Here is a 24,354-nt window from a genome sequence, read left to right as displayed (position 1 = left end):
AGCAGCAGATACTTAAGACATATATCCAAGATGCCTTATCAGGCACTTCCAGCTCAGATGGTAGGATCAGTTCAGACCCTCTGGTGAGAGGAGGGACTGGAAAGGTTGGGTGACAGCAGGGCAATGATACCTCGGCAGAAAGGGGCAGGCTGTGGTCTAGGCACCTGCTCTGGACATGGTCCCACCGGACAGCACACTTTGAGGGCAGGATGTGCCTGCTGGGGCAGAGGGTCTTTGGGCTGCTGATGCCAAGGCTTGCACTCACATCAGCAGGACCAGGTGTCAACCATGAGGCTCCCCAGTGGGCCAGGAACACAGCGGTGGCTTCTGAGACGGATGGCTCGTCCATCCCGCAGCACAGACTCTGGGGGCAGAGCAGGATGAGGCCGGAGGTGGACAGCGCTGCGCCAGGGTTGATGAGTGGCTGGTTCTGTTCCCAGCAAGGGGCCAGGAGGGAGGAAAACACAGCCTGGGAAGGCAGCCAGACATGTGTTTTCCTAGCCCGCTGCCTGGGCCAGCTCTGCAAACGGCTGACTGCAACTCAAAGACGGCACATTGGGAGCTCTTGTTCTACCCAAGTTTCCTCAGGGCTCCTCCCCAAGCTGGGTTCTTTTTGAACTCTCTGGGTTAAAGGGACTGTGCCCCTATGTCTGCCTGTGGCTGGCATGGGAAAGGATACACTCCTCCTGAGGGAAAAGTAAATAAAGAGATTGGTAATGCTGATTATGAATTTCTTTAAGCTGTATGCAGTCAGCACACCGGACTGCAGTGGGGGGAAGGCTGGCTGGGGTGTTTATCCAGCACACTGGATCATGAGCACCCTGAAGCAAGGATTATCTACGTATCTTCAGGTCCTAACACATCACCTTGAGTAAAAACAAGTGCTTGACAAAAGATCATACGGAGGAAGAGATGAATGAATGATTTCTCTTTATCCAGGCCAGGCCAAGTGGTGGCTGACAAGACTAGAGGTTCACTTCTCATTTGGGGTGATTCAAAAGTTCACGGAAAAATGAAATCAAAGTGTAGCATGCTTTCTCAGTGAAAATGATATAGCACTTTCAAGTGTCTTATTGACCTGGGCCATTGGATAGAAACTGGAACCCAAGTCTGGGGCTCTTCCATCCTGCCAACTGAACCACTTTTGTTTAGAACCCTCCAGAAAGCATATATGGATGCTTTAAAAAGTTTATAGAATTCAGAGCTATGTTTGTTTGGGTACAAAAACTTGAAGTCCATGCACCAATTTTTTTCATACTTTGCACTTTTCTACAATCTATTTGAAGATTCCCTCGTAGATGAGGCTGAGTGTTTGACACCTTAGCCCTCTCTTGTTGCTAACCCTCAATGTATTTACGCAGAAGAGGACCGCCCTGGAGGTTGGCAGTTGGTCCATCCCAGGTACCAAGGGAATTATAGGAGTCTTTTTTTAAAGAGTGCCTTTTTTTGGGCCCGGCATGGTGGCCTAGCAGCTAAAGTCCTCACCTTGAACGCCCCGGGATCACATATGGGCACCAGTTCTAACCCTGGCAGCTCCACTTCCCATCCAGCTCCCTGCTTGTGGCCTGGGAAAGCAGCTGAGGACGGCCCAAGCCTTTTGACCCTGCACTCGTGTGGGAGCCCCGGAAGAGGTTCCAGGTTCCTGGCTTCGGATTGGTGCAGCACCGGGAGTTGCGTTCACTTGGGGAGTGAATCAATGGACGGAAGATCTTCCTCTCTGTCTCTCCTCTCTGTATATCTGACTTTGTAATAAAAATAAATGAATCTTTAAAAAAAAAGAGTGCCATTTTTTTCTTGCACCTGCCCAACTCTGAGATGAAGAACCTCAACATGATTGAGGTTTGGGGGACTGGTTGCCAAGAAGGACTGGCTACAACTTGGATGATAAAGAAAGACTTTATTTGAAGTCTGAGAGAGAGGAGGTACCCCTTGCTGGGAGGGAGGGTGTGCGGAGGCTTGGATTTTGGATTCCTCTTACGGAGTTTATCTGTAAGGCTCTCTCTAAGGTTGCAGTAAGACTCAGAATAAGAAGGATACTGCTTGAGGAGTGCTCTCCAAAGCACCATTTTATTGCTAATCAGAAGCAATTCCTTTCATTTTCTATCCAATGTCCAAGTGCAATGGGGGAGCTGGGGTCTGCTTGCCTCCCTCTAGAACTCTCTCGTTCAGGTTTACAGATCCCCTTGAGACGGGCATTTTTCCTGCAGGTCCACTGTGTCTGAATATGCTCCATCCACTATTACTTGCCAGTTCTACCAGCACTTACTCCCCTTCCTTCCACCTGCACACACTTCTTGAACGCGGTGTGCACACCAGTCTCATTCAGCAGATGTTGTGGGCTGAGCTGCGGCTTCACTCCCTGTGGATGCATTCACAGGCAGTGCCTACGCGGGCATCTGCCGCGTGAGCCAACTCCAAGACTGGACAAGACATCATGTGAATTCCACGAAACACGCACTTCCCAAATTCAGAGTCTGTACTGGAAGGTCATTGGAAGCTAATTCCTATTTGTCCATTGGAAACATGAAAACAGCATTTTACTCTACCCTATCACATAAGAATGCTATGACAGTGTGTATGGAGAGTGTTGAACCCTGCTTATTCAAAAGATAACTAGAACCAGAGAAAGAACGTGTGAATGTGAACTGTCTTGGTTATTTTTTAAAAAAGATTTATTTGAAATGCAGTCACAGAGACAGGGAAGAAATAGAGAGGGAGAGATAGCTTTTTTACACTGGTTCACTACCCAAATGTTGCTATGGAGAGATGGACCATGTTGAAGCCTGGACCTGGGTCTCCCATGTGGCTGCAAGGATCCAAGCACATGGGCCATCCTACATTACTTTACCAGATTAGAAGGGGAGCAGCAAGGACTTGAACTGGCACCCATATGGGATGCTGGTGTGGCAGGCTTCAGCCCACATTACTGACTGTGATGTGGACTGATTTGTAAAGCTAATAATGGAACCATGAACCAAGCTGAAAGCAGAAGAGAAAAAAAATCATATTTCAGCAGGTGACACTGCTAGCTTTAAGGTGGTATCCTCTCTGTTTTGATGTACAAAACAGAAGCAGCGACCAACAATTGACCAATCACGTGAACTAGCTAAACCTACAAAGATGCTAATCACGGCAGAGAGAACCCAGCATCAACTAGAAGGAAGAAGCATCAGGGTGTTTCTACTGGGGGACAACCGCCAGCAGGACACATGACTGTGAGTCTGGTGGCAGGCTTCTTTTGTTTTCGTCATTAAAACAAAAAAAGTAGCAATACCTTAGAAGTCTCTTTAAGGGCTTTATTCATTTAAGGGTTTATTCATTACTGATGTGTAGACATCAGTAATCTCGTTCGATTTCTAACAACCCCTGGTCAGTTGTTCTGATCCTGCTACCAACCCTCTAACCAGGGAGGCAGTTCAGCACTGTGCCTCACTTTGAGATGTCCGGGTGAGAGAGGCTCTCTGGGAGAACATTCCTGGGAGGGCGCTGGGTACACTCCTGCACCCCCAGGAAGGAAGGGGCCTGGGTACACTCCCGCACCCCCAGGAAGGAAGGGGCCTGGGTACACTCCCGCACCCCCAGGAAGGAAGGGGTCTATGCTTGCATGAGTTTCACCTGCTTACTTCCATGTATGATCTCATGGGATGAAGCTAGGAAAACACAACTGAAAATGGAAATCTTGAAAGTACAACAGTCTTGAAGGAGACTCAGAGACTTGGGGAACAACAGGTGACTTTCTTTTCTTTTCTACTTTCTGTAGTGATGATTCTCCTTCTCATAATTAAATAGACAGCAAGGCAACCTGGCTGCACCTGCAAGATGCACCCTCAGTACCTCTCAGTTCTCACCATGTCTGTCACCCTGCAATTCTTCTGGGCCAAACCCTACCTGTCCTGACCTGGATCCCAGAAGCCCCCCCCCCCCCGCCCCCGCCTCTCCTGATGCCAGGAGCAGCCTGCACTTGCTCTCACCTGGTCCCAGGACCCGCCTCGACCTGCTTTCACCTGGATCCTAGCAGCCACCATCTGCCCCACCTGCTTCACCCGATCCCAGGACCCACCCCTACCTGCCTCACTGGATCCCACAGCTGCCTCTGGTCTCTGTGATCCCACCTCCCAAGGCTATCTTACACTCTGCCCAGAGCACTCACAGCGTGGTCCTCACCACCACCCACTTCCTGCCTCTCTCACTTGCCTTCTGTTCCTCTTCTGTCTTTAGACCCCTAGCTCTGTTAGGTACACGGTTGATGCCTAACAAGTACTGGTTAAATCAATGAATGATGGAATGAATGAAATACGTAGCCCCATAAGCACTTCCTGGGAGGTCCTATTTGCTTATTCCCTCATTTGGGCAGCAGATACAAAATAACGAGGTATATTGGTTCTTACACTCTCACAGATCAAGACAATGTACTGGGACAATGCACTGACTACATGAGGCAGAAAGCCCGTTCCCACTTACCGGTGAGAGGCAGGAGGTGTGCGGCTGCGCCTGGACGCCTGGACTGCTCTTTCTGCCTGGTAGCTTGCCAGGGTGTTTCATGTCCCTTTGGGTTTGGTGTCCCTTGACTGTCCCATAGGCTGGCATCCCACGAGGTGCCTTGGCTGCCATATCAGCTTACTGTGGCTGAGGAAACAACACCACGGAAGCGTTTGAACACAAAACCTTCTGGAAGTCAGGTGTCTGGGAGGAGTTCCACTGGCCTGGAATGGGGGTGTGGGCAGGACTGTCCTGCCCATGGACACCGGGGGAGAACTCCTCACCCACGCCTCTCTTCCAGCGTGTGTTGGTCTCCACTGTTACCTTACCGTTTCTGTGTGGCAAAGCCGTCTCCTCCTACTTACCAAGACACACATGGTGCATTGCCGGTGCACCAGGGTCATCTGCAAAGCAACTGTGATTTCCCCCTTGATAAGGAACATTCGGGTTCCAGGGGTGCAAGGCCGCGCCTGTCTTTGGAGCAAGTCACCACCCCTGAAAGGACAAGATTCTTCTCCCTTCCAGACCTTGCTGGAACCCCGTGGGGATGAGGGGAGGTGGGTAGTGAGGAGGGCCTGGGGAAAGGGAGGGGGACTGGGAGCAGTGCTATTGCTTGGGGAGGATGAAGAGTGGGTGGCTGCTGCTCCCAAAGGGTAGGGCAGGTTGGAGAGGTCGCTGGGCGCGTGGGCACAGGGAGCAGGAAACCTGCACTTAAAGGCTTGTGGGCCCAGCGCGATGGCCTAGCAGCTAAAGTCCTCTCCTTGAACTCTCCGGAATCCCAGATGGTTCTAATCCCGGCTGCCCAGCTTCCCATGCAGCTCCCTGCTTGTGGCCTGGGAAGGCAGTCGGCCTTGGGAACCTGCACCCGTGTGGAAGTCCTGGAAGAAGTTCCTAGATCCTGGCTTCGGATCGGCACAGCTCTGGCCGTTGTGGTCACTTGGAGGAGTGAATCGGTGGATGGAAGATCTTCCTCTCTGTATATCTTACTTTGCAATAAAAATAAGTAAATCTTAAAAAAAAATTTAAAAAGGCTCACTTTTTGGCCAGTCACATGCTCTGGGGGGCTCCTGGGGCTGGCAGGAGCCCACCCGGGGCACTGGAGAAAGGTATCCCAAAGGAGAGCGCTAAGCTCCGATTGGGCCAGGGCTCCCCAGGCCACGTAGTTCCTTTCCGACAACAGCCCCTTTCAGGTTTCTCCTGATTCCCGATTCATTTCACAAACGTTTCGCCCTGCAGACCGGCACGCGTCTGGCCTGGGCTCAGGCTGTCTTTGTGGAGGAAGCCCAAGAGGCCGTGGTGGAGCGCCCGGCTCCTGGCGCAGGAGTCCACGCCGCCGCCAGCGCTGCCAGGGGCGCTGGGAGACCTCCCCAAGTCGGGCGCTGACCAGGGCCAGGTGGGAATCGCGCCAGGTTGGAATCCCGGCTGGGGAGACCCAAACGCAACAAGTGGGAGGAAGCCAGATTAACGGAGCTAGTGTCCCATGGCTAAGGGCGCATAAGGAGACGGCGTCCTCTCCAAGAAGGCGTGCACCGACCCCAAGGCAGGGTCCGGGGCGCGCCGCGGGTACCCAGGCGCGGTGCGCAGAGAGGTGAGGGGTCTGGCATCAGCACCCCTAAGAAAGTGGGCTCCGCAACGAGCGACTGGACTCGCCCCGGATTTCCCTAGCCAGACAAGGGAGTGAGAGGGCAGACCAGGGTAGGAAGCGCCCCTGCAGCATGGTCCCGCGCGGGACCACCGGATTTCCAGAGACGCCCAGCTGAGTCCTGGGGCGCCCCGCCCGCCGGGGGCCGGGCCCCGCTTCTGACCCCGGAGTCCCCGCGGTCGGCAGGGGGCGCCCGAGCGCGGCTAAAAGGCGTCCCCGGGCGGCCCGCGGCCTCAGTGGCGGAGCGCGGCAGCCGGTGCGCGGCCGGGGAGCTGTCGCTGCGGGGGCCGGGGCGCGCGGGCACCGCGCACGGAGCAGACGGACGGCGGCGGGGACCCCTTCCCCTACCGAGGCGCCTCCGCTTCCCTGGACTCCAGCCAGCCGCCCAGCCCCCCGTGCACCCCGGGCTCCCGATGGCCCCCGAGGCCGGGGCGCCCTCGCGCGTCCCGCGCCTGCTGCCCTGGGCTGCGCTGCTGCTCCTTGCCGCGCTGCCCCCCGTCGCTGCCTCGGCGGGGGCCCCAGGTACTCTCGCGCGCTCCAAGCCGCCTGTCGCTGCCCTGCGCTGAGCGGCGCCAAGACGCCCGCGCCCTCTGGCTCTGTGTCGCGTCGTTAAGTTGGCGCGTCGCATTCTGGGGCGCTGGCACGGGCACGCCGGTGGCGCCGGGGTCCCGGGGAGATTCGGGCACAAAAAGCAGGACAGGGACAGAGACCCTGGACTTGGCACGGGTTGCCTTTGCTTTGTGTACCCAAACTTGTCCCGTGCCCCGGAGGGTGGGCGGCGCTCACCTGTCCCCACCGAGGGATGCCCCCGGGAGACCGGCCGGAGGCTGTTGGAGGTCGGCTCCGGGGAAGGCCGGGAGCCGCTGCGGGGTTGTTTTGGGGACCCTTTCGCGCGGAGTGGGGGTGGGGAGTAGCAGCGCTCTTAGGAGCGCACCGGCATGGGGGACACTTTGAGGCGGCGCGAAGAAAGGCGTCAGACCTGACAGGATGCAGGAGAGAGCCGGTGGGAAGTTGGGGCGCAGGGGATCCACCCTCCCTTGAAGCTTGCCAGGTGCTAGGATTGCGTGCTGAGGAGGGACCCTCAGAGAAGATGCTGGCGCTCTCACAGTGTGTGGGGGCCCTTGAGCAGCTCCCGTGCCGCCCGCCGCGCCCAGAGCCGAGGGACTTGGACTCGAGTCGTCGGTTAGCAGGTCCAAGGAGTCGGATTCTCATCCCTGGCGACAGAGGTGTGGTCTAGACTGGCAGTGAGGACAATGAGGGCGCGATGGGGCGTCTTGTCTTGCACCTTCTAGGAGAGCCTAGGGCTGGGAGGGGAGTCGGGCTCACAACGCTAGACAACCATCTGGCTTGGCCCAGGGCTTGGTGCAGCTTTAGGCTCAGCGGTGGATGCCACTTGGTGATAAAAGACAGTGTCAGCTGCTGCTACCGGGTCCTTCTCTGTGGCCGGTGGGTGATCTCTAGGAAAAGCCCCCTCCAAGGATTCCTGCAAGTTCTGAGTGGAATAGAACTATTTTAGAGTCTACGCTCCTCCACCCGTAGTCGGTGGCTTTGTTTTTCTTAGTTGTTTTATTTTATTTTATTTTATTTCTTATGAGTGCTGAAAGAGTTTTTGCTTCAGCAAGTGATCCACAGCCTGAGTGTAGACCTGGCTCCGTTCCGTGCCTTCCGGCTCCTCTAGCCACCTGCCCCAGGCTGGCCGTGAGGGTGTCTGCAGCACGGGTGGTTTCAGAGCCAGCACCCCGGGGTTCAGCCTGCCCCGGTCTGGCCTGGCGGCTGCTTCCCCTGCCTCCTGCTGGGTGAATCACCCGGGCTGTGGAATGTGGGAGCTGGAAGGCTGCCGGCCGGCGCTGGGCTTTGCTGTGCTGACGTGGGCTCTGCTGGGAGATGATGACCAGACTGGGAACGGACACAGGAGGGCTAGCACATTTCCCCTGGAACGTACCTTGTTTCCACCGATAAAGGAGACGAGCAGCCCTCGTGGCTTGCTCCTGTGCTGTGGCCACAAAGTTGCTCCCTGGGCTTGTGCCGGAGGCTGCCTGGCTTTGCACAGCCAGGAACTAACTGCTCCAGAGTTGGATGCTGGGGTCTGGAAGCAAAGCCATGGGCGAACGGCTCTCTCTTCCTTGGGTAGAAATCGCTGCTTGTACCCGTCTGGGCCCCATCCCCACAGCAGAACTTTTGTGTGGCAGACCACCATGGTGCCACAAGCACTTATTATTATTATTATTATCAGAGATTCATTTATTTTTTATTGGAAAGGCAGAGTTATAAAGAGAGAAAAGACAGAAGAATCTTCTGTCTATGGTTTCAGTCCCCAGATGACCCCCAAACAGGCCCCTAAATGGCCCAAAGACCAGAGTTGAGCAGATCTGAAGTTAGGAGCCAGGAGCTTCTTGCAGGTCTACCATACAGATGCAGGCTCTCAAGGCTTTGGGCCTCTACTGATTTCCCAGGCTATAAGCAGCGAGCTGGATGGAAAGTGGAGCAGCTGAGGCATGGAATTCTGGTGCCACAGACAGAAGGCTAGGTCGCTATGCCACCATCCTGACCCTGCCTTTAAAAACAAAAGCAAAAACAAAAAGAAACAAAAAACAGAAGTAACTTGCAAGGCTCAGTAAGACCCTTCCACTTCGTATCAAGAGGGTCACGCAGCGCCATCCTCACATCCCTCCTTGTTTGGGTGACCGTGGCTGTGTTAAAATGATATTAAGCATTTTTTGAAGCACATGGTTGCCCGTGTACACATATCTATCCACAGTGGATTCTGTGGTGGCTCTGAGAGGCTTAGATCTCTGTGCAGGATAAAGACTCTCAGAAAAGGCTGCACGGTGAGACTTGTTTTGAAGGTAACACTGAGATGCTGTTTTGCTTTTTTTTTTCCACATTGACATTTGCACGGAAGGTGCAAAAGCTTGGCAGATGGAAGTGCGGGCACCTGGCCCGGGATGGAGGCAGGGGCGTGGCACCAGGAGTCCTGGAACTGTGTCAGGCCTTTGCAGTAAGACCTGTTCTGTTCAGTTAGTGTCCTTGATGCCGCAGTAAAAAGAGTTAATTTTCCTGAATCTACTCTGGAATTCATTCTCAATGATGTTCTGTGTAAACAAATGAGAAGGGCCTGTGGTTGACTTTTGCTGGCTGCCCAAGTTCCATGGGAGCCACAGAGGGAGCAATCCAGTTGCAAGTTGAATGAGTTGAGTTTTTTTTTTCCGTCTTTTTAAACAGACTATGATGTTTAGCAAAAAAGAACAGCTATAGATGACCGTAGCTCTTCAGGCTTGGGTCCTGGGCCGTCATTTTCCTGAGGATGTGTGGAAGTAACTGCAGGGATCACCCGACTCATAAAATCTGAGGTTTCAGGTGAAAATGCAAGCCAAACCATCTCCATCAACATAAACTTGAGACTGTCCCAGTTTGGAAAAAGCTTTCTAGTGAGGCTGGCGTTGAGGCATATGAAGAGGGTGCTTTCGTCTACAGCTGGGGAACCTGTATTAGCAAGTGAACTCATCAGGCCAACTGGCCGGTGTATAGGATTGCAAACCCACATGAAGCGCAAGCTAGTCGGGTGGATTTTAATGCAATCAAACGTGGAAAATGCTCAGAGTTTCAGATTCTGCCATGCAGATAACACGTAGGAAGCTTCTCTCAGCTGAATGTTGCTGTACTCTTAAAGAGTAATCAAAATTATCCGAAAAGGCTACTGAAGTATTCTTTTCAGCCACAAACTGTGTGAGGCCAAGTTTTCTTGGATCAGAACAACATGTGGCAACAAAGGGAAAAGGTAAGCGGAGGGAAAGCCCGGCTATCTTCTCCTGATCCGCTTTGCCGAAATAGAAAAATAATGCTGCCCTTCTTGCTCTTTTTTCTTTGTTTTGAAAAATAGTTATTTTTCTAAATGAAATCTTTTTCTGTCCTCATGCCATGGCATATTATTAAATTTTAAGATGAATGAATGCATTTATTACATGTTTAATTTCTAGTGCAACACTCATAAACATGACCTGTGTGGGCTTCTCATTGGTTAAGAGGAGAGGGGAAAGCCAAGACCAGGACGTTGGGGAGCCAGCAGGGTGGAGGACGGGAGGCCGTTAGCAGCCAGGGCGCCTGGGTTTGGTATCTGCACGGTCACGCACCCACTGGTGGCCTTGGCTGCTCAGTCTGACAGGAGAGAGATTCCCTGAACCCCTACAAGCCCATGGAGCCCTGCTCTGGTACCTCCTTTGCCCACATCTGCAGGGACATCCTGCTGTAAGGCCAGCACACAAAGCGCCTGCTGTAGCCATGAACTGGACACCAACTCTATTGCAGGCCCAATGTTACCTGCATCGCCTGCTAGAAAGAACGGACATGGAGTCTTTGGGGAGGATGGTGGGGCTGGCAGCGGCAGTAGCACCCATAACTTTTTTTATTATATGAGGTTTACTTACTCTTGTTGGAAAGACAAATGAGATTTACAGAGTGTAGGAAGATCTTCCATCGACTGGTTCACTCCCCAAGTGGTCACAACGACTAGAACTGAGCTGATCCAAAACCAGGGGCCAGAGGTTCTCCCGGGTCTCCCATGTAGATGCAGGGTTCCAAGACTTTGGGCCTTCCTGCTTTTCCAGGGAGCTGGAAGGGAAGTGGAGCAGCTGGGACATGAACTGGAGCCCCTATGGCATCCTGGTGTTTGCAAAGTGAGGATTTAATCATTGAGCCATCAACGCCCTGCCCCTCTGGCTGACTTTAGCAGAAGTAGGCTGGAGATGCCGGAGGCAGGGCAGCATTGGTTATGCCTGAAAGTAATGCTGATTTTGCCAAGTCCCGTGACTTCAAGCCACGGTGCTTGCGCGCTCCGGGCCTTAGAGGGCGCTCCTGGCCTTCTGCCTCTTACAGGCCACGGAACTTTCTGCAGCAGCTGTGGTTTTAGGGAGCAGAGAGCAGGAGGGTGCAGAAAGAGGCCTTTGGCGCCTTGGCTTTCTCTGTGGTGCTTGCCTTCCGCACTTTGTTCATGAAGGTCAGGCATGCTCAGCAGAGCGCTGGTCAGGAAGGAATTGGAGGCCGTAACCTAAGCCTGGGTAGCACCCCACAGGTTTTGAGGGGTACCTACCCCTGCCTGTGCTGCAGGGTTCAGCCAGAGCTGCAGCAGCAGCAGGTGAGGGGTGCACAATGAGTAATGATTCAGGAACCGCCTCCTTAACCCTGGTGAGGTGCCTCTCCGTGTCTCTCCACCCTCCGTGCTGTGCTTTAAGAAATACATTTTGGGAAAAGCAGAGTTACAGAAAGGGAAGGGGGAGAGAGAGCGAGAGAGGTCCTCCATCTGCTGGTTCACTCCCCAAATAGCCACAAAAGCCCAGGAACCTCATCTGGGTCCTCAAGCACTTGGGCCATCTTCCCCTACCTTCTCAGGCACACTAACAGAGAGCTGGATTGGAAGTGGAGTAGTCAGGACTTGAACTGGTGCTCATCCTGGGTCTCAGGTGGCCGCTGCGCCCACTGTGCCACGATGCCCACCCCTTTGTGTTGCCTTCATGTTGAGGAAGGATACACAGTGTTCTGGCTGTGTATGCCGAGTCAGGTGTGCTGCAGCGGCCAGCTGTGACTGCCTAGCTGCTGATGGGAGACTGTTAGTGCTCATGGGGTAAAAGCAGGCCTCCTCCACCTGGTCTGCCTCACCTAGAAGGTGTGGGTTGCATGAATGTTCTCACCTTCCGGACTTGACCTCCTTTCACACTGCTTGGCAGCGTAAGGGGCCATGTAGTGTAGGCTTCTAAGGATACTGTTTTGTGCCGTTTTCATAGTCCCCTTGTAGAGTGGGTGGGTAAATCCTCACACTGCTGTGTTCACATAGGTTTCTTGTTTCTTTTTATTATTATTATTATTATTATTTTAGAGATCTACTCATTTTTATTGGAAAGGCAAATCTACAGAGAGGACAGACACACAGAGAGAACTTCTGATCCGTTGGTTGACTCCCCAAATGGCTGCAATGGCCAGAGCTGAGCTGATCCAAAGCCAGGAGCTTCTTCCAGGTCTCCAATTGAGTGGAGAGGCTCAAGGACTTGAGCCATCCTCTGCTACTTTCCCATAAGCAGGGAACTGAATGGGAAGTGGTACAGCCGGGACTGGAACTTCAGCTCATATGGGCTACTGGTACTTTGAAATGGATGGTTAGCCTGTTATGCCACTGTGTTGGCCCTAGGTTACCTAGTTCCTCAAGGCCATGGTTGAGTGCACAGTAGTCCCAGGATTGGAAGCCCAATCTCCCCCACCTTCTCAACCAACCACCCTCCCTGCCCACACTCCATGCTACCTCTCACTGACTGGTCTATGTCCCCAGGGGTGCCTCTCTCCTACCTGGTGGTGTGAACACCAATATCAGCATATCTACTTCTCCTCATCTTGCTGCTGACTATTGAGGCATGAGTTCACCATGCACCAGGATGCTAGGTTGTGAAGAGGCACCTGCCATTGTCTCTAAGGGTCTGTGAGCCTAGGCAGAGCTGCGTTCAAGTGTTTGGAATTTCCCAGAGGACACAAGCCCACAGAAATGCTGGCTATGTTTGTTAGGGATCATTTCTAGTGTTGCGTCTCTTCATCCAGTTCAGTAAGACCTAACCAGTTTGTGCCTCTGACCCAGGGCGGGTTATGGCTGCTTTCATCTGCAAAATGAGAGGAAGGTCCAGATATGGGGAAACAGAGCACCCACATCAGTAGGATGTGTGTCCACTAATTCACTCATTTGGGCAGCCAGCCAGCAAGGGTTTGTGTTTGCCAGAAACATGTGCACAAAATCCAATGCTGCCAGGCCTTGCTGCCCCCCTGGACTAGCCTGACTTGCCTTGCCTTGCTGGGGGTTGGAATAGGGGTGCTGGAACTCAGTGCTCCCAGGGCCTAGCCTGGCACACCTGCTGTCTGTTGCACCTCACCCAGCCCTGTGGGTGATGGTCAGAGAAGCCCCACCTCTGGACAAACGTGTTGACCTCACACACCTTTCTGGTTGAGAATGAAGCACCCAAGTCCAGCCGCAGCCTGCAGGCCCCCATGGTGTCTGCACACTAGGTCACCCTGGTGGTGATTTACAAAACCAAGGCCCCTATGGGGAAGGCTTATTCTCCCATGATGAATGTGTGATGGTCCCTTGTTGGAAGCCGCCGACATCCAGGCAAGACAGACGCGGTTCTGAGCTTTCCTGTGGTTTCATTTTGGGATAGCTATGGCTCCCCCTGCAATCATGGGAAGTTATACAAAGGTCCTGTGCACCTGTTTTTAGCCACATGTCCCCAAGCCATGCCCAATGTAGCTGCGGTGAGACCTCCTAGCCAGGGAGCCAACACTCACCCTGCCCAGACTTCAGCTGCTTTCCAAGCTGATATCTCTGTATGCGTGTGTGTCTGTAGGAGTAAGTGTGCTTGAGGTGTGCACATGTACATGTGTACTTACGTACACTGCATGTGTGTGTGTTCATATTGCCATGTACACATGGGTATGTGCATGCATGCATATGTGTCTGCAGGTGTGTTGACATCTGACATGGGTGTGCACACACATGTCCACAAATACACGTATGTAAAGTGGCATGTGCACATTCATAGGTTCATATGTAGGGTCGTGCATATGTGTGGTATATGCATGTAGACATGTATGTATTCAGATGTGTGTTTGTGCATATGCAAGTATGTGTTCTTGTGTGTTCGTGTGTGTGTGATATTTTACTGTGTGTTCAAGATCCAGAGCTGCTCCATGAGAGGCCCCCACGCTGTCCTCTTGCACTTGCAGGCACCCTCACTCCTCCTCTCCACCCACTCCTTGTCCCTCCACTCTACGATTTTGTCACTTCAGGAATGTCATGGAGGTAGACTTGTCATCTGTGCAGCCTTTATTGTCGTGTTTAGTTTGCCCATTTGGCTGGTGACCACCACAGTGAGCTTACAAGATTCCTGTGTTAACTGTCATGGTAGGGAACTGGGCATCTCAGGGAACAGCTGCTACCACTCTGCTCCAAGCACTTGCATTAACAGTGAAGTTTCTGCCTGGAAGGAGGAACAGTGTATTAGTGCCTGGAGCTGATGTACAGATGGGCCATAAACCAGGTGGCTTGTGACTGCAGAAACATCTCTCCTTGCAGCTTGGGAACCTGAGCTCTGTAGGGCACAGTCAGTCTTGCTGTCCCTGAAGGCTCCAGAGCAGTCTTTCTCGACCTCTTTCTAGCTTCCGATCATTTCCTTGGCTTGTGGACAACTGGATTTCCATCCGCTCTCCCTCAGTCCGACCTAATTCTTATGGGGATCTTTCTTATCAGAGTTGGACCTCAGGCCACATGACCTCTTGGTTACTTCTGCAAAGGTCCTATCTCCAAATAAAGTTGCAATCAGAGGTATTGTGAGTTAGGACATCAGCACTAGGGGCTACAAATTCAACCCACAATGCATGGTGACAGGATGGGCTACTGGCACGGTCCCTTTTGAGCAGACCAAAGGATTCATTCAGCTTCCAACCCTGGTCATTATTGAGAAGTCAAGAGTCACCAAGTGATATTGTGTGTGTGTGTGTGTGTGTGTGTGTGTGTGTGTGTGTGTGAGAGAGAGAGAGAGAGAGAGAGAGAGAAAGAGAGAGAGAGAGAGAGAGAGAACGTGCACTTTCAGCCCAAAGCCCAGTGGGGCTTTGAAGGGGTAAATCATTAACTCAGATATTCCTCAGGAAGGTCACTGGGAACCAGATGACTAAGATTTACTAATTTTACCTATTTGGTAAAATGTGATATTTGCTATAACCTATCTTCTTCCCTCCCTCGTTTCCTTCCTTCCTTCCTGCCTGCCTTCCTTCTCTCCTTTCATGGGGATTGAAGTAAGGTTTTGTTGGTCATAGTCTGATAGGCAGAGTGACAGAGAGAGGCAGAGAGAAAGAGAGAGGCAGAGAGAGATCATCTACCTGTTGGTTCACTCTCCACATGGCTGTTACATTTGGGGCTGGGAACGCCATCAGGGTCTCCCACATGGGTTCAGGGGTCCAATGACTTGGGCCATTTTCTGCTGCCTTCTTCAGGCTGTTAGAAGGGAGCTGGATCAGAAGTGGGGCAGATGGGACAGGAACTGGGACCTACACGCGTGCCGGCTGCACCACGATGCTGGCCTCTGTAGTGGTTTTGACTGGGGAAAATAGCTGCTCTTGTCTCTGCTTCCTGGGGAGGCTGATATTCGCTCTCATTTGATAAGCCTTATGATTTGGTTTCATATTTTGGTAAAACAAGGCAGGCAGGGTAGCTGGTCGCTCTACTTGTAGAAAGGAGCTAACGAGGTAGAGTTTGTAGAGAAGTCAGAGGCATGTTTGCCTTGTCTCAGTGCCTTGAATGGAGGATGGACGACATGTTCACAAGACAAAGACAGTGGGCTCCTCTCTTCTGGACGCGACTCTAATGGCAATGCCTGGTCTTCTGGGAGATTCGTCTTCTGGCTCCTATGGTGCAATTGAAATCCTTGTCTCTTCTTTATGTGAAATGTGTCATGTTTGATATGTGTCTTCCTCCCCAACTGACCCCTGGACGCCATGGGCCCCACTGAGGGGCTGCTGAGAGGTTGTTGGACACACTGGGGCTTCAGGAGCTGTGAGTCTGTGGCTGACCTGGACAGTGCTAGGGCTGGCCATGCTGCTTCAGGGTAGAAGGCTGGGCCATGTGGGGTCTTCCTGAGGTTCAAACAGCCTCTTAGCGCCAGAAACATGGGTCGCTTTCAAGTTGGCTGCCACTGATGATGTCTGGTTGTATATTTCTGGGTTCCCTTGGGGCTTTATTGCTTTTGCAGCACAGGAGGAGGAGCTTGGTCTATGGGTTCAGCTAGGGTTTGGTTCTAACCATTATTTGTAACTTCTCATGTGCCTTTGGGCATGTCCCTTAATGACCCAGGTCTCAGTTTGGAGGATATAAAAGCATAGTTGCGGTGTGGGTTTAAGAGAAAATAGTAATGATGATGTATAACACTTATTATCTATTATTACTAATTCTATGTTTGAGGGACAAAGAGAAAGAGAGAGCTCGTGTCTGTTGAGTTTATTTCAAAATAGTTGTAAGGACTAGATTGAGACTGACTGAAGCTGGGCTCTGGGTACTCAGTCCAGGTCTCCCACTTGAATGGCAGAGACCCGGGTACTTGAACCATCACCACGGCCTGTCTCCCAGAATCTACACTGGCAGGAGAGAGAACTCAGGAGCTGGAGCCGAGAATTGCACCCAGGCCTTCTGAGAGTGAGCACAGGCATACTAATCATCATCTTCACTGCTGGTTGAACATTCCTCCTAGAATTCTTTTTAATCACTTCTCTATCTGGGCATGTGGGACTCAGTTGAGACCCTAACATATAGTTTGTACTCACTAAATGTTGATGAATGAATGAAAGGGTAGCACTCTGTAGGTCTATAACAAAATGTTCATTTTCTTCCTTCTCTCTCTCTCTAGAAAAAAAAAGATTCATTAGCACCCTGAGTTGTCCCCAACCATGTTCTGGCAGCCACTGGGTCATGTCTGGGTCATTTAACACACTGCATACCTGCCTGTCCACACGGCGGTTTGGCCTCTCTTCTAAGGATATTTTTAGGAAGCCTTCCGAGTAGCTGAATGGAGATTTGGGGGCACTGATGCCCAAGTGCCCAACATAGTTAGACGATGACTTTTGCACCTTGGGAAAAGGAATAGATTTTTCAGGGAGTTTTACTTTTTTAACATTTATTTCTTTGGCTAGGAGGTTGGGCAATGAAACTAGGCTGAGGTTAAACTGGACCAACACACAATGGTAATTCTTTTATAAACCATTTCTTGAATGTGAATTGAATTTTGGGAATGTTCAAAAAAATCCCACAAAAACCTGGATTCACAAAAATCAATTAGAAACTGGGCCTCTGATTCCAACAACAGCCTGTGTAGGTCCTGTGTTCCTTTCTCAACCACAGGCGTTGACTCTTAAGATTCCATTTTTATTGTTACAAATAAATAGGTCTACAAGGATCATTCCAATTCTACTTTCTGAAGCCATTATTCATGCTGGTGGTTTAGATGGGTTTTATTTTTTCCCTCTAAACAGTAGCTTTTGCTTACATGAGTTACTGAATAAAATGGCCAAGAGCTTTAAAACTTCAATCCTGATGATCAGACTCTGCCAGCTCTGCTGGTTAAGTCCACTCTGATTTCTGCTTGCATCACTTATGGAACAGATGGGTTTGCTCAAGTCCATGGCACATTGACAAATAAACCATTAAATTCCCAGAGTGGATCTCGAACAACAAACAGAAAGAAATTAAAATTAAAACATAAGCTTCATTTAGAAATGAAAAGAAGTGACTTGATCTAGGGACCAAAAGCAACAATGTGAAGGAGCCATGGATTAGACAATGATGACAAAATATCCCAGGGACAGCTAAACAAATCAGGGAATTGTTTATCATACTCCTCAAGGAACTTGGGAGCAGAGAGACCAAACCTGGCTCAGGATCATGCCATGTTTCCACTCTGTGATATCTGGCCATATCATCATTCTAAGAGTTGTTGCTTTATGTTTTCAGATGACTTGCCATCTCTAGGTTAACATCACAGGAAGGGGAGAGAGGGAGGATATTACAACTGATGTTGACACCTTTAAAGTGCTTTCCTGGAAGTGAGATCAGGCACTTCCTCATAAATGTCCCTGATTAGAATGGATCCACTGGCCATCCTAGCTGCAAGGGAAGCAGGGCAGTCATGGCTGAATGTTTCAGAATCCTGCATCCACAGTGGAGGGTGACAGAGGAGAAGCTGGGATGATGGCCTCAGGCTGGCTCAGGCACAGTGTCTACCACTGCAATGGCTAGGTTCTGTGCAAGCAGCTAAACTGATAGAAGTTAGTTGGGAAACTAGACTTGAATCGGATTAATTCAAATTCAACTTAACACAGCTCTAAAATTGTCTTGAGGGAGAGATTTGTTTTGAGAATGTCTCTGGGAAAACTACAGAGGTTCCTGTTGTCTTAAGAATTTTTCGGTTTTGCTTGTTGATGTGTAGTTTGGAACAAAATTCCAGTATGATTTCTTTTATTGTTCCATTTTTGCATTTTTTCTGTTTTTTTGTAGATCTTCCACAGGTTAGAGGACAGCAGGGAGACAGGAAGTGAAATAGGCAGATAATAAAGGGATAATTTGGGGGGAAACCGTATTATTTCTCAAATTGCACTCAAGCACAAATTAATGGCTCTAGAGCAATCTAAAACATTCTAGGCAAACGTTGTCCATAAGGAGCCATTAACCCTGAAGGAACAAGGGTACCTCTGAGTGAAAGGCTTTGCCAGCATCGTGGATTATGCAGGTGGTTTTGGGGGAGGTTCAGGGCCTACTCCTGAGGAGACAAAGGGACATGGAGCTCTTGCTTTGGGAAGTCTCATGTGCTAGGAACAAGGGCCTGGTGGCCTTGTGTGTAGCTGTTTTTACGTAGTGCCCAGGGAAGCAGGTGACACAAGATTTCAACTGTAGTTCACTGTAGTCTGTGTGCAAGTGTCACCTCTTTGCCTGACGTGTGGCCCATGGAAGCCCGCTGCGTTAGACAGTCCTTGCACAGAGCTGGGTGAAAGAGCTCGTGATGCGGATAGTCCAGGCTCTTGTCAGCTTTGTCTGGAGATTGGCAAGTGGCTCTCATCTGGAGACTTTAGATGCCTCCAGTTGACTAGTTTCAGCTGATGGAAGAAAAATGTGATTCACAATTGTATTCAGTGACCAGCAAGTGCCCTTAGGAGTACATTGGCATGTGCCAGTATGCATGCAAATTGGGCCTTTCAGGCCCAACAAAATGTTGCTTTGTTATATGGTAAGGCTGGGAAATGGTAGAGAGGCCAGAAACAAATGAAGGAAACAGGCTTTACTGAGGCCAGCAGAGAGGGATGTGAGCTGGCACCTGTGTTCAGCAGTGAGCACTGATGACGGCCCCCTGCCTGGAACAACGTGGAGTCTGCTTGCTCAGTTACACCCGTCACCCTTACGAGGTGACTACAGTCAGGTACTTTTGGGCCTAGAAGTAGAATCTAATAGGTTAGTGCTCTACGGGGAAATTGATTGGATTTAGAGGACTAGGGCTCATGGATAAGGTCTGCAGAACTGGGCTCGGTTTCCTTGGCTGTCCACGATCTCCGGGTGATGTTTCTCTCTGACTTGCAGGTAGCACCATGTGATTTCCCATGGTATACTCAGAGCTTTGGATCCAAAGCTCCTTGTGAGACCAGACATTAGAGTTCCTGAGTTCGATTTCATTTCTTACTCTGCTACCCTAAAAAGATCAAGTCCAGCTGCAGGAAATACTGTTGTTTTTTTTTTTTTTTTTTTGATGGAGCCCTTATACACTATAAATGCCAGAAGAGGAGCCAGGCTGTTACTTTAGCATTCAGGCTGAGACTGCTGAACACCAGCCTCCCAGGGAAGGATCACAATTATTTGGCTTTTGCAATTCCACCTCCCTATTTGAAAGGTGATTTAGAAACACAGGTGGTCATTTCCGTGCTGTCGGCATGCTGCCCGCCCTTGGATGTCTCTGCATCGCTGAGTGGTCTCGTGCTGAGTTTCTCAGCTTCCCTCTGAATTACAGTCTCATCGTCTCTATCCCAAGCTGCACTGTGAGCTTAGGACTGCCTCACCTTTTCAGGCTTATCTTCTGGATGTTTTGGTCAAAGACACACGGCCATAGAGATCCGTGTCTTCCTTGCTTATGTCTGGGAAGTATTTGGCAGTTCCCAGTGGAAAGCAGTGCGTCAATGTGAAGCACAGACACGCCAGGGAGACTCACAGCAACATGGAGCTTTTGTTGTGCTCAAAAGCAGACTTTGGGATATTTAGTCTTGCTCAAAAGCCCTCGCCTGCCCCTCCACGGGTACTTAATAACAGGGTGGGCTGCAACAAATGCATAGATGCAGGGTGGTCACCACCAGCTGGCCCTGGCCTCCAGTGCTCTGGCTATGTCCGTGTGGCTTTTGAAGCTGTCCCCTGAGAAAGGGAGGGTTGAGCTGGACCAAGGATGCCTGGTGCCTGCTTTCTGTTGCTGTAACCCAGTCCCTGAAGTCTGGGGCTTTATCTAACAAAGAGGTTTAGCTTGCTCACAGTTTTGAAGGCTAAATATTCAACAGCAGTCCCCTGGGGAGGGCCCCTTGGCTGTATTATAGCCCAGCAGAAGAACCCAAGGGGAAATGGTCATGTGTCAGAAAACCAGCCACACATGTGGAAGGGCCTTGCCTTGTAACAGCCGCTGTCTTGAGAACTAGGTGATTTCCCACCCTTTACAGCCTTCTAACAGAGATCCAAGATGGCATCTTCAGGCTAGCTCCAGGTAGAACAAGTCTAATGTCTGCTGGGCAGTCTGGCATTCCATGTCGTATTCCTCTGCCAGGAGAACTAGGGGAGGTTTTACTGGGCGGACAGAAATAGTGTCAGGGTTGTTGTTGCAGCATTGCAAACTGAGCTTCTACCTGCCATACTGTCATCCCATATTGAAGCACCTGGCTGTTCCACTTCAGATCCAGCTCCCTGGCTAATCAATCTGGGAAAGCAGTGGAAGATGGTCCAAGTGCCTGGGCTTGGTGCCTCTCCCATGGGAGACCCAGATGGAGCCCCAGATTCCTGGCTTTGGCCTGGCCCAGCCCTGGCTATTGCAGCTATTCAGGAAATAAATTAGCAGATAGATGGGAAGATTCTCTCTCTCTCTCTCTCTCTCTCTCTCTCTCTCTCTCTCGTGTGCGAGTGTGTCCCTCTCTGTAACTCTGCCTTCTAAATAAATAAATCTTTAAAAAAGTTAAGTGTGTCCCGTATACACCACATTTGTATTCTTTCTTACAGGGATTTTAGGATCCTGAAGCTCTAAGACTGCAGATAAATGGAAGACTTTGGGTTGATGTTTTCTTCCTTTAGCAAATACTGAAGCATGGATGCCCACTGCACAGGCTGCAGTGGAACCCCGCCCCCCGCTGGGCATTGTGAATCCATCTGCTCTGTGTGAGGCGGCCAGAACAAGCAGCAGAGGGAACAGAGAGCGGGGCTTTCACTTCTCTTGATTTTAAGCTGTAACAAGAAGCAGCTTTACTGTCGGACCTCAGCTGTTCTCTGTGCTTCGTGATGAGAGGGATTTATATAGAAACTTGGGCGTGTTTATGTTGCTGCTGTTTATTGTCAAGATATTTTCAGGCTGTTGTGTTACTGCTTGATAAACTTCTGGCAGACATTTTAGGACAGTGTGAGCTAGCATGTTGAGGGCATGGTGTCTCCTGAAGGTGAGCCTGATCACAGGTTGATCGCTGTGTCTGACAGGGATGGGGCAGGGACAACCAACCGGGGATGTCAAAGGACGTTCATTTTTGTGGCATTTTTGTCAAGGAGCCACTTCTGGGTGACACTTCTGGCTTCTCTTCTGTTCTATGCCTCCTCCACTCCTTGTGTGCATGGCAAGAGGCCAGGCCCTGTTGGCCTACACTCTATTGGTGATGTTAATGGATAGGAAGCCACAAGAGTGTGTCTACTCCCTTCCCTGGGAAGCTGCATTTGGCTCCATTCTGGTTTTCCAGTGGAAACTCACTGGTTGGGGCCCAGTCTGTTACCGTTTTGCTCCCATATCTCCCTTGGCAAGTGGCGGCCACAGTACTCCCCCGGGTCCATCCCATGGGCCACAACTGGAGAGCAGAGATGGGAAGCAGGAAGTATCATCATGGTCACACGTTATAACCATACTCTCCTATTCAACTTTCCCAGGAATGAATCTCATATTTTTATTTCTGATAGCTTTATCTGTTTTCTCAATTTGGTATTGAACTCAGATCCTCTCAGGAAGCTCTTTTGTTGTCCCATCGATTAAAGTCAGGGAAATTTGCTCCTGGCTTTGGACTGGCCCAGCCCTGGTCTTTGTAGCCATTTGGGGAGTGAAAGATGAATGATCTCTTTCTGTTTGTGTCTCCCCCCATTCTCTCTATAACCCCACCCTTCAATAAATAAACCAGTCTTCAAAAAATTGGAACAAAAGCCAGCAAAGTTACATTTAGCATCCAGGGAGATTCCATTATTTTGAATCACATTTTTCCAATCATGATTTCTCTGCCACCTCTTGTTATTGTACTATTTGTGCCATTGGTTCATTTTTTTAAAATTGTTTTATGACACCGTATAATAGACACTGGGGTCTTCCTTCCTAATTCCCCGTATCCCCCACTGCTCTCCCCTCCAGTCTTACAATGGATGTCTTTCACGAATTTTCACAAGTTCTTCATGCTGCCACTGAGGAGTCTCCCAATAATGTAGGAGATTACCACCCATTTTTCTGTGAACCCATCCTTGTAGTGCATGCCTGAGGAAATGCTTCTCTCTGTTCATACATATTAATTTCTCTCTGTTGAACATTAATTTCGGCTACACTTCCATTATACATCCCCTTGAGTACAGTCCACCATGGGGAGAAAAATGGGAAAAAAGAAAAAAAATAGTAAACATTCATCCAAATGAAGTTGATGAACATGTAACAAAGGTATCAATGTGACTCTAGGGTGGTGAGAAGGGGTGTTCAGCATCTTCACATAGGAATAAATGCCAGCGTGTGTCACGTGTGGCACTAATGAGAGAATAATAAGGACTAGATCATTGTAACTAATGGGCTGTGGCAATAATTAACAGATCCTGAACTTGCTTTCCCTTAGTTCTGTGGAGCAGCCCTTGTTAGAGTCCTTCGAGAAGGAAACTTCTTGTTGTCTCTTGTGAATCTGCCTGTGTACTTCGGGAGGCCCTGAGCATCCCACCTGCCTAGGAGGGGTCTGAGGTCAGAACCAAGATCTGAGCAGTTAGACAATGTTCATTCTGAACATTCTCAAATCTGAGCTTCACTTGGGACTCTGTTGTCAGTGTTGCTGATTAGTGCCCCGTGCCCGCTCTCTGGTGTCTCGATGCCCATCTTTGAGAGGTCCAATTTCACGTGCTGGTCCATGAGTCGCACTGGGTTCTCAGGGCCTTCTGGCATAAGACCTGGAGTTTGGGACCAGACCAAAGTCAGAAGTCCAACGGCTCACTATGCTGTTATTTTCCATTTCCAAGCCAGCCAGCAGATCTCTCATGGGAGAAGTGGCATTTGCTGGACATCTGAAATATCAGCAAAATGTCATTTTGCTCCTTGGTTCCTGGAAAAATGTCCTCGATTCTGAATCAGGTTCAATTGTATGAGTTATGGAAAGGTGCTAAGGTATGGAACTGATCTTGTAAGATGTGTTCTATGGTCTTAGGGTCTGACTTCTGGGTCTCCAAAAGACCCTTATGTTCAAAAGTAGCTGTAAGGTAAGATGGTTCTCTAACACCTAAAATGCCAGTACCAGAAGGTCCATCCTTGGTTTTTGTTGTAGGAATGTCAGTGACTTAGCACAGAGTGATTGAAATAAGAGTACCCCCTCGCCCCAAGAGGAAGCTGGTGGGCAAATGCGGGCAGGGAGTACAGGAAGGGGGAGCACAGCCAGGTAAATCTCACAACTTGTTCTAGGACAATCATGGATCTCTAAATTCACAAAGTAGAGATGGCTTGGGCACTTTGAAGGGACGGATTCCAAGTCCGTGTGATTCCAGGTTTGGCTGTCAGGCAGGGCCATACTGGCATTTGACATCATCCCTGATGTAGGTCCATGACTCTGGGCAAGTTGCTCTAGCCTGTTTGTTCCAGGCCTTGTTTCGCCCATCAGTAGTTGGGAGGAAGTGCTAGTTGCCAGGATACATGTTAAGAATCACTTGCAATGCACTTTTTAGTGCCTCAAACAGGCACTGTAATAGAGCCCACCCTGCTCACTGCTCCATTTTATGATGTCCTACAGTAGCTGCCCACCATGTCCCGTTTCCCCTTCACATACACATGTTGACACAGGTAGTGATAGAGTCGAGACGCAATTAATGCTGCCTTGGTCAGTGCTAAGAGCGGAACAGGCAAACTAATGCATGGGCACCCCTGGGAACACTGACTGTACTGGCACTCCTCAGAAATTGGGAACCCCAGGTAGGTTTGCCTGGCTCTTCTCAGCTTTGTTCATTGTCCTGGGGCTCCCGCCATGGCTAAGTGGCTTCCCTTAATCTGAGCAGGATTCTCATGGGCGTGAGGTTCAAGCCTACGTGCAAGGCATGGCAGGGAAGCTCGGTGAGTGCCCCCACAGCCTGTCCTCCTTCACTCCCCTTCCTGTGTGCTGACTCTGCCTCATGAGTCTTGCACTTCAGAGTGTTTGTTCAAGAGTGGGCTCTTCTCAAGGGAGTT

The 24,354-nt window shown here is 50.4% G+C and overlaps 1 protein-coding gene across 1 annotated transcript in view; it reads left to right on the top strand.

Annotated features, from left to right (window-relative positions):
- The first annotated feature begins 6,348 nt into the window (after positions 1-6,348).
- FNDC1 (fibronectin type III domain containing 1) overlaps positions 6,349-24,354 on the top strand; it is an 81,390-nt gene continuing 63,384 nt past the window's right edge. Inside the window, exon 1 of the mRNA XM_058668891.1 lies at positions 6,349-6,643. Coding sequence (XP_058524874.1) covers positions 6,535-6,643 — 109 coding nt within the window. The 5' untranslated portion in view covers positions 6,349-6,534. The remainder of the gene's footprint in view (positions 6,644-24,354) is intronic.

This window comes from Ochotona princeps, chromosome 1, assembly GCF_030435755.1.
Source record: "Ochotona princeps isolate mOchPri1 chromosome 1, mOchPri1.hap1, whole genome shotgun sequence".
NCBI classification, from domain to species: domain Eukaryota; kingdom Metazoa; phylum Chordata; class Mammalia; order Lagomorpha; family Ochotonidae; genus Ochotona; species Ochotona princeps.
Note: the sequence above shows the minus strand (reverse complement) of the source record. Positions and strands in the feature narration are given on the sequence as shown.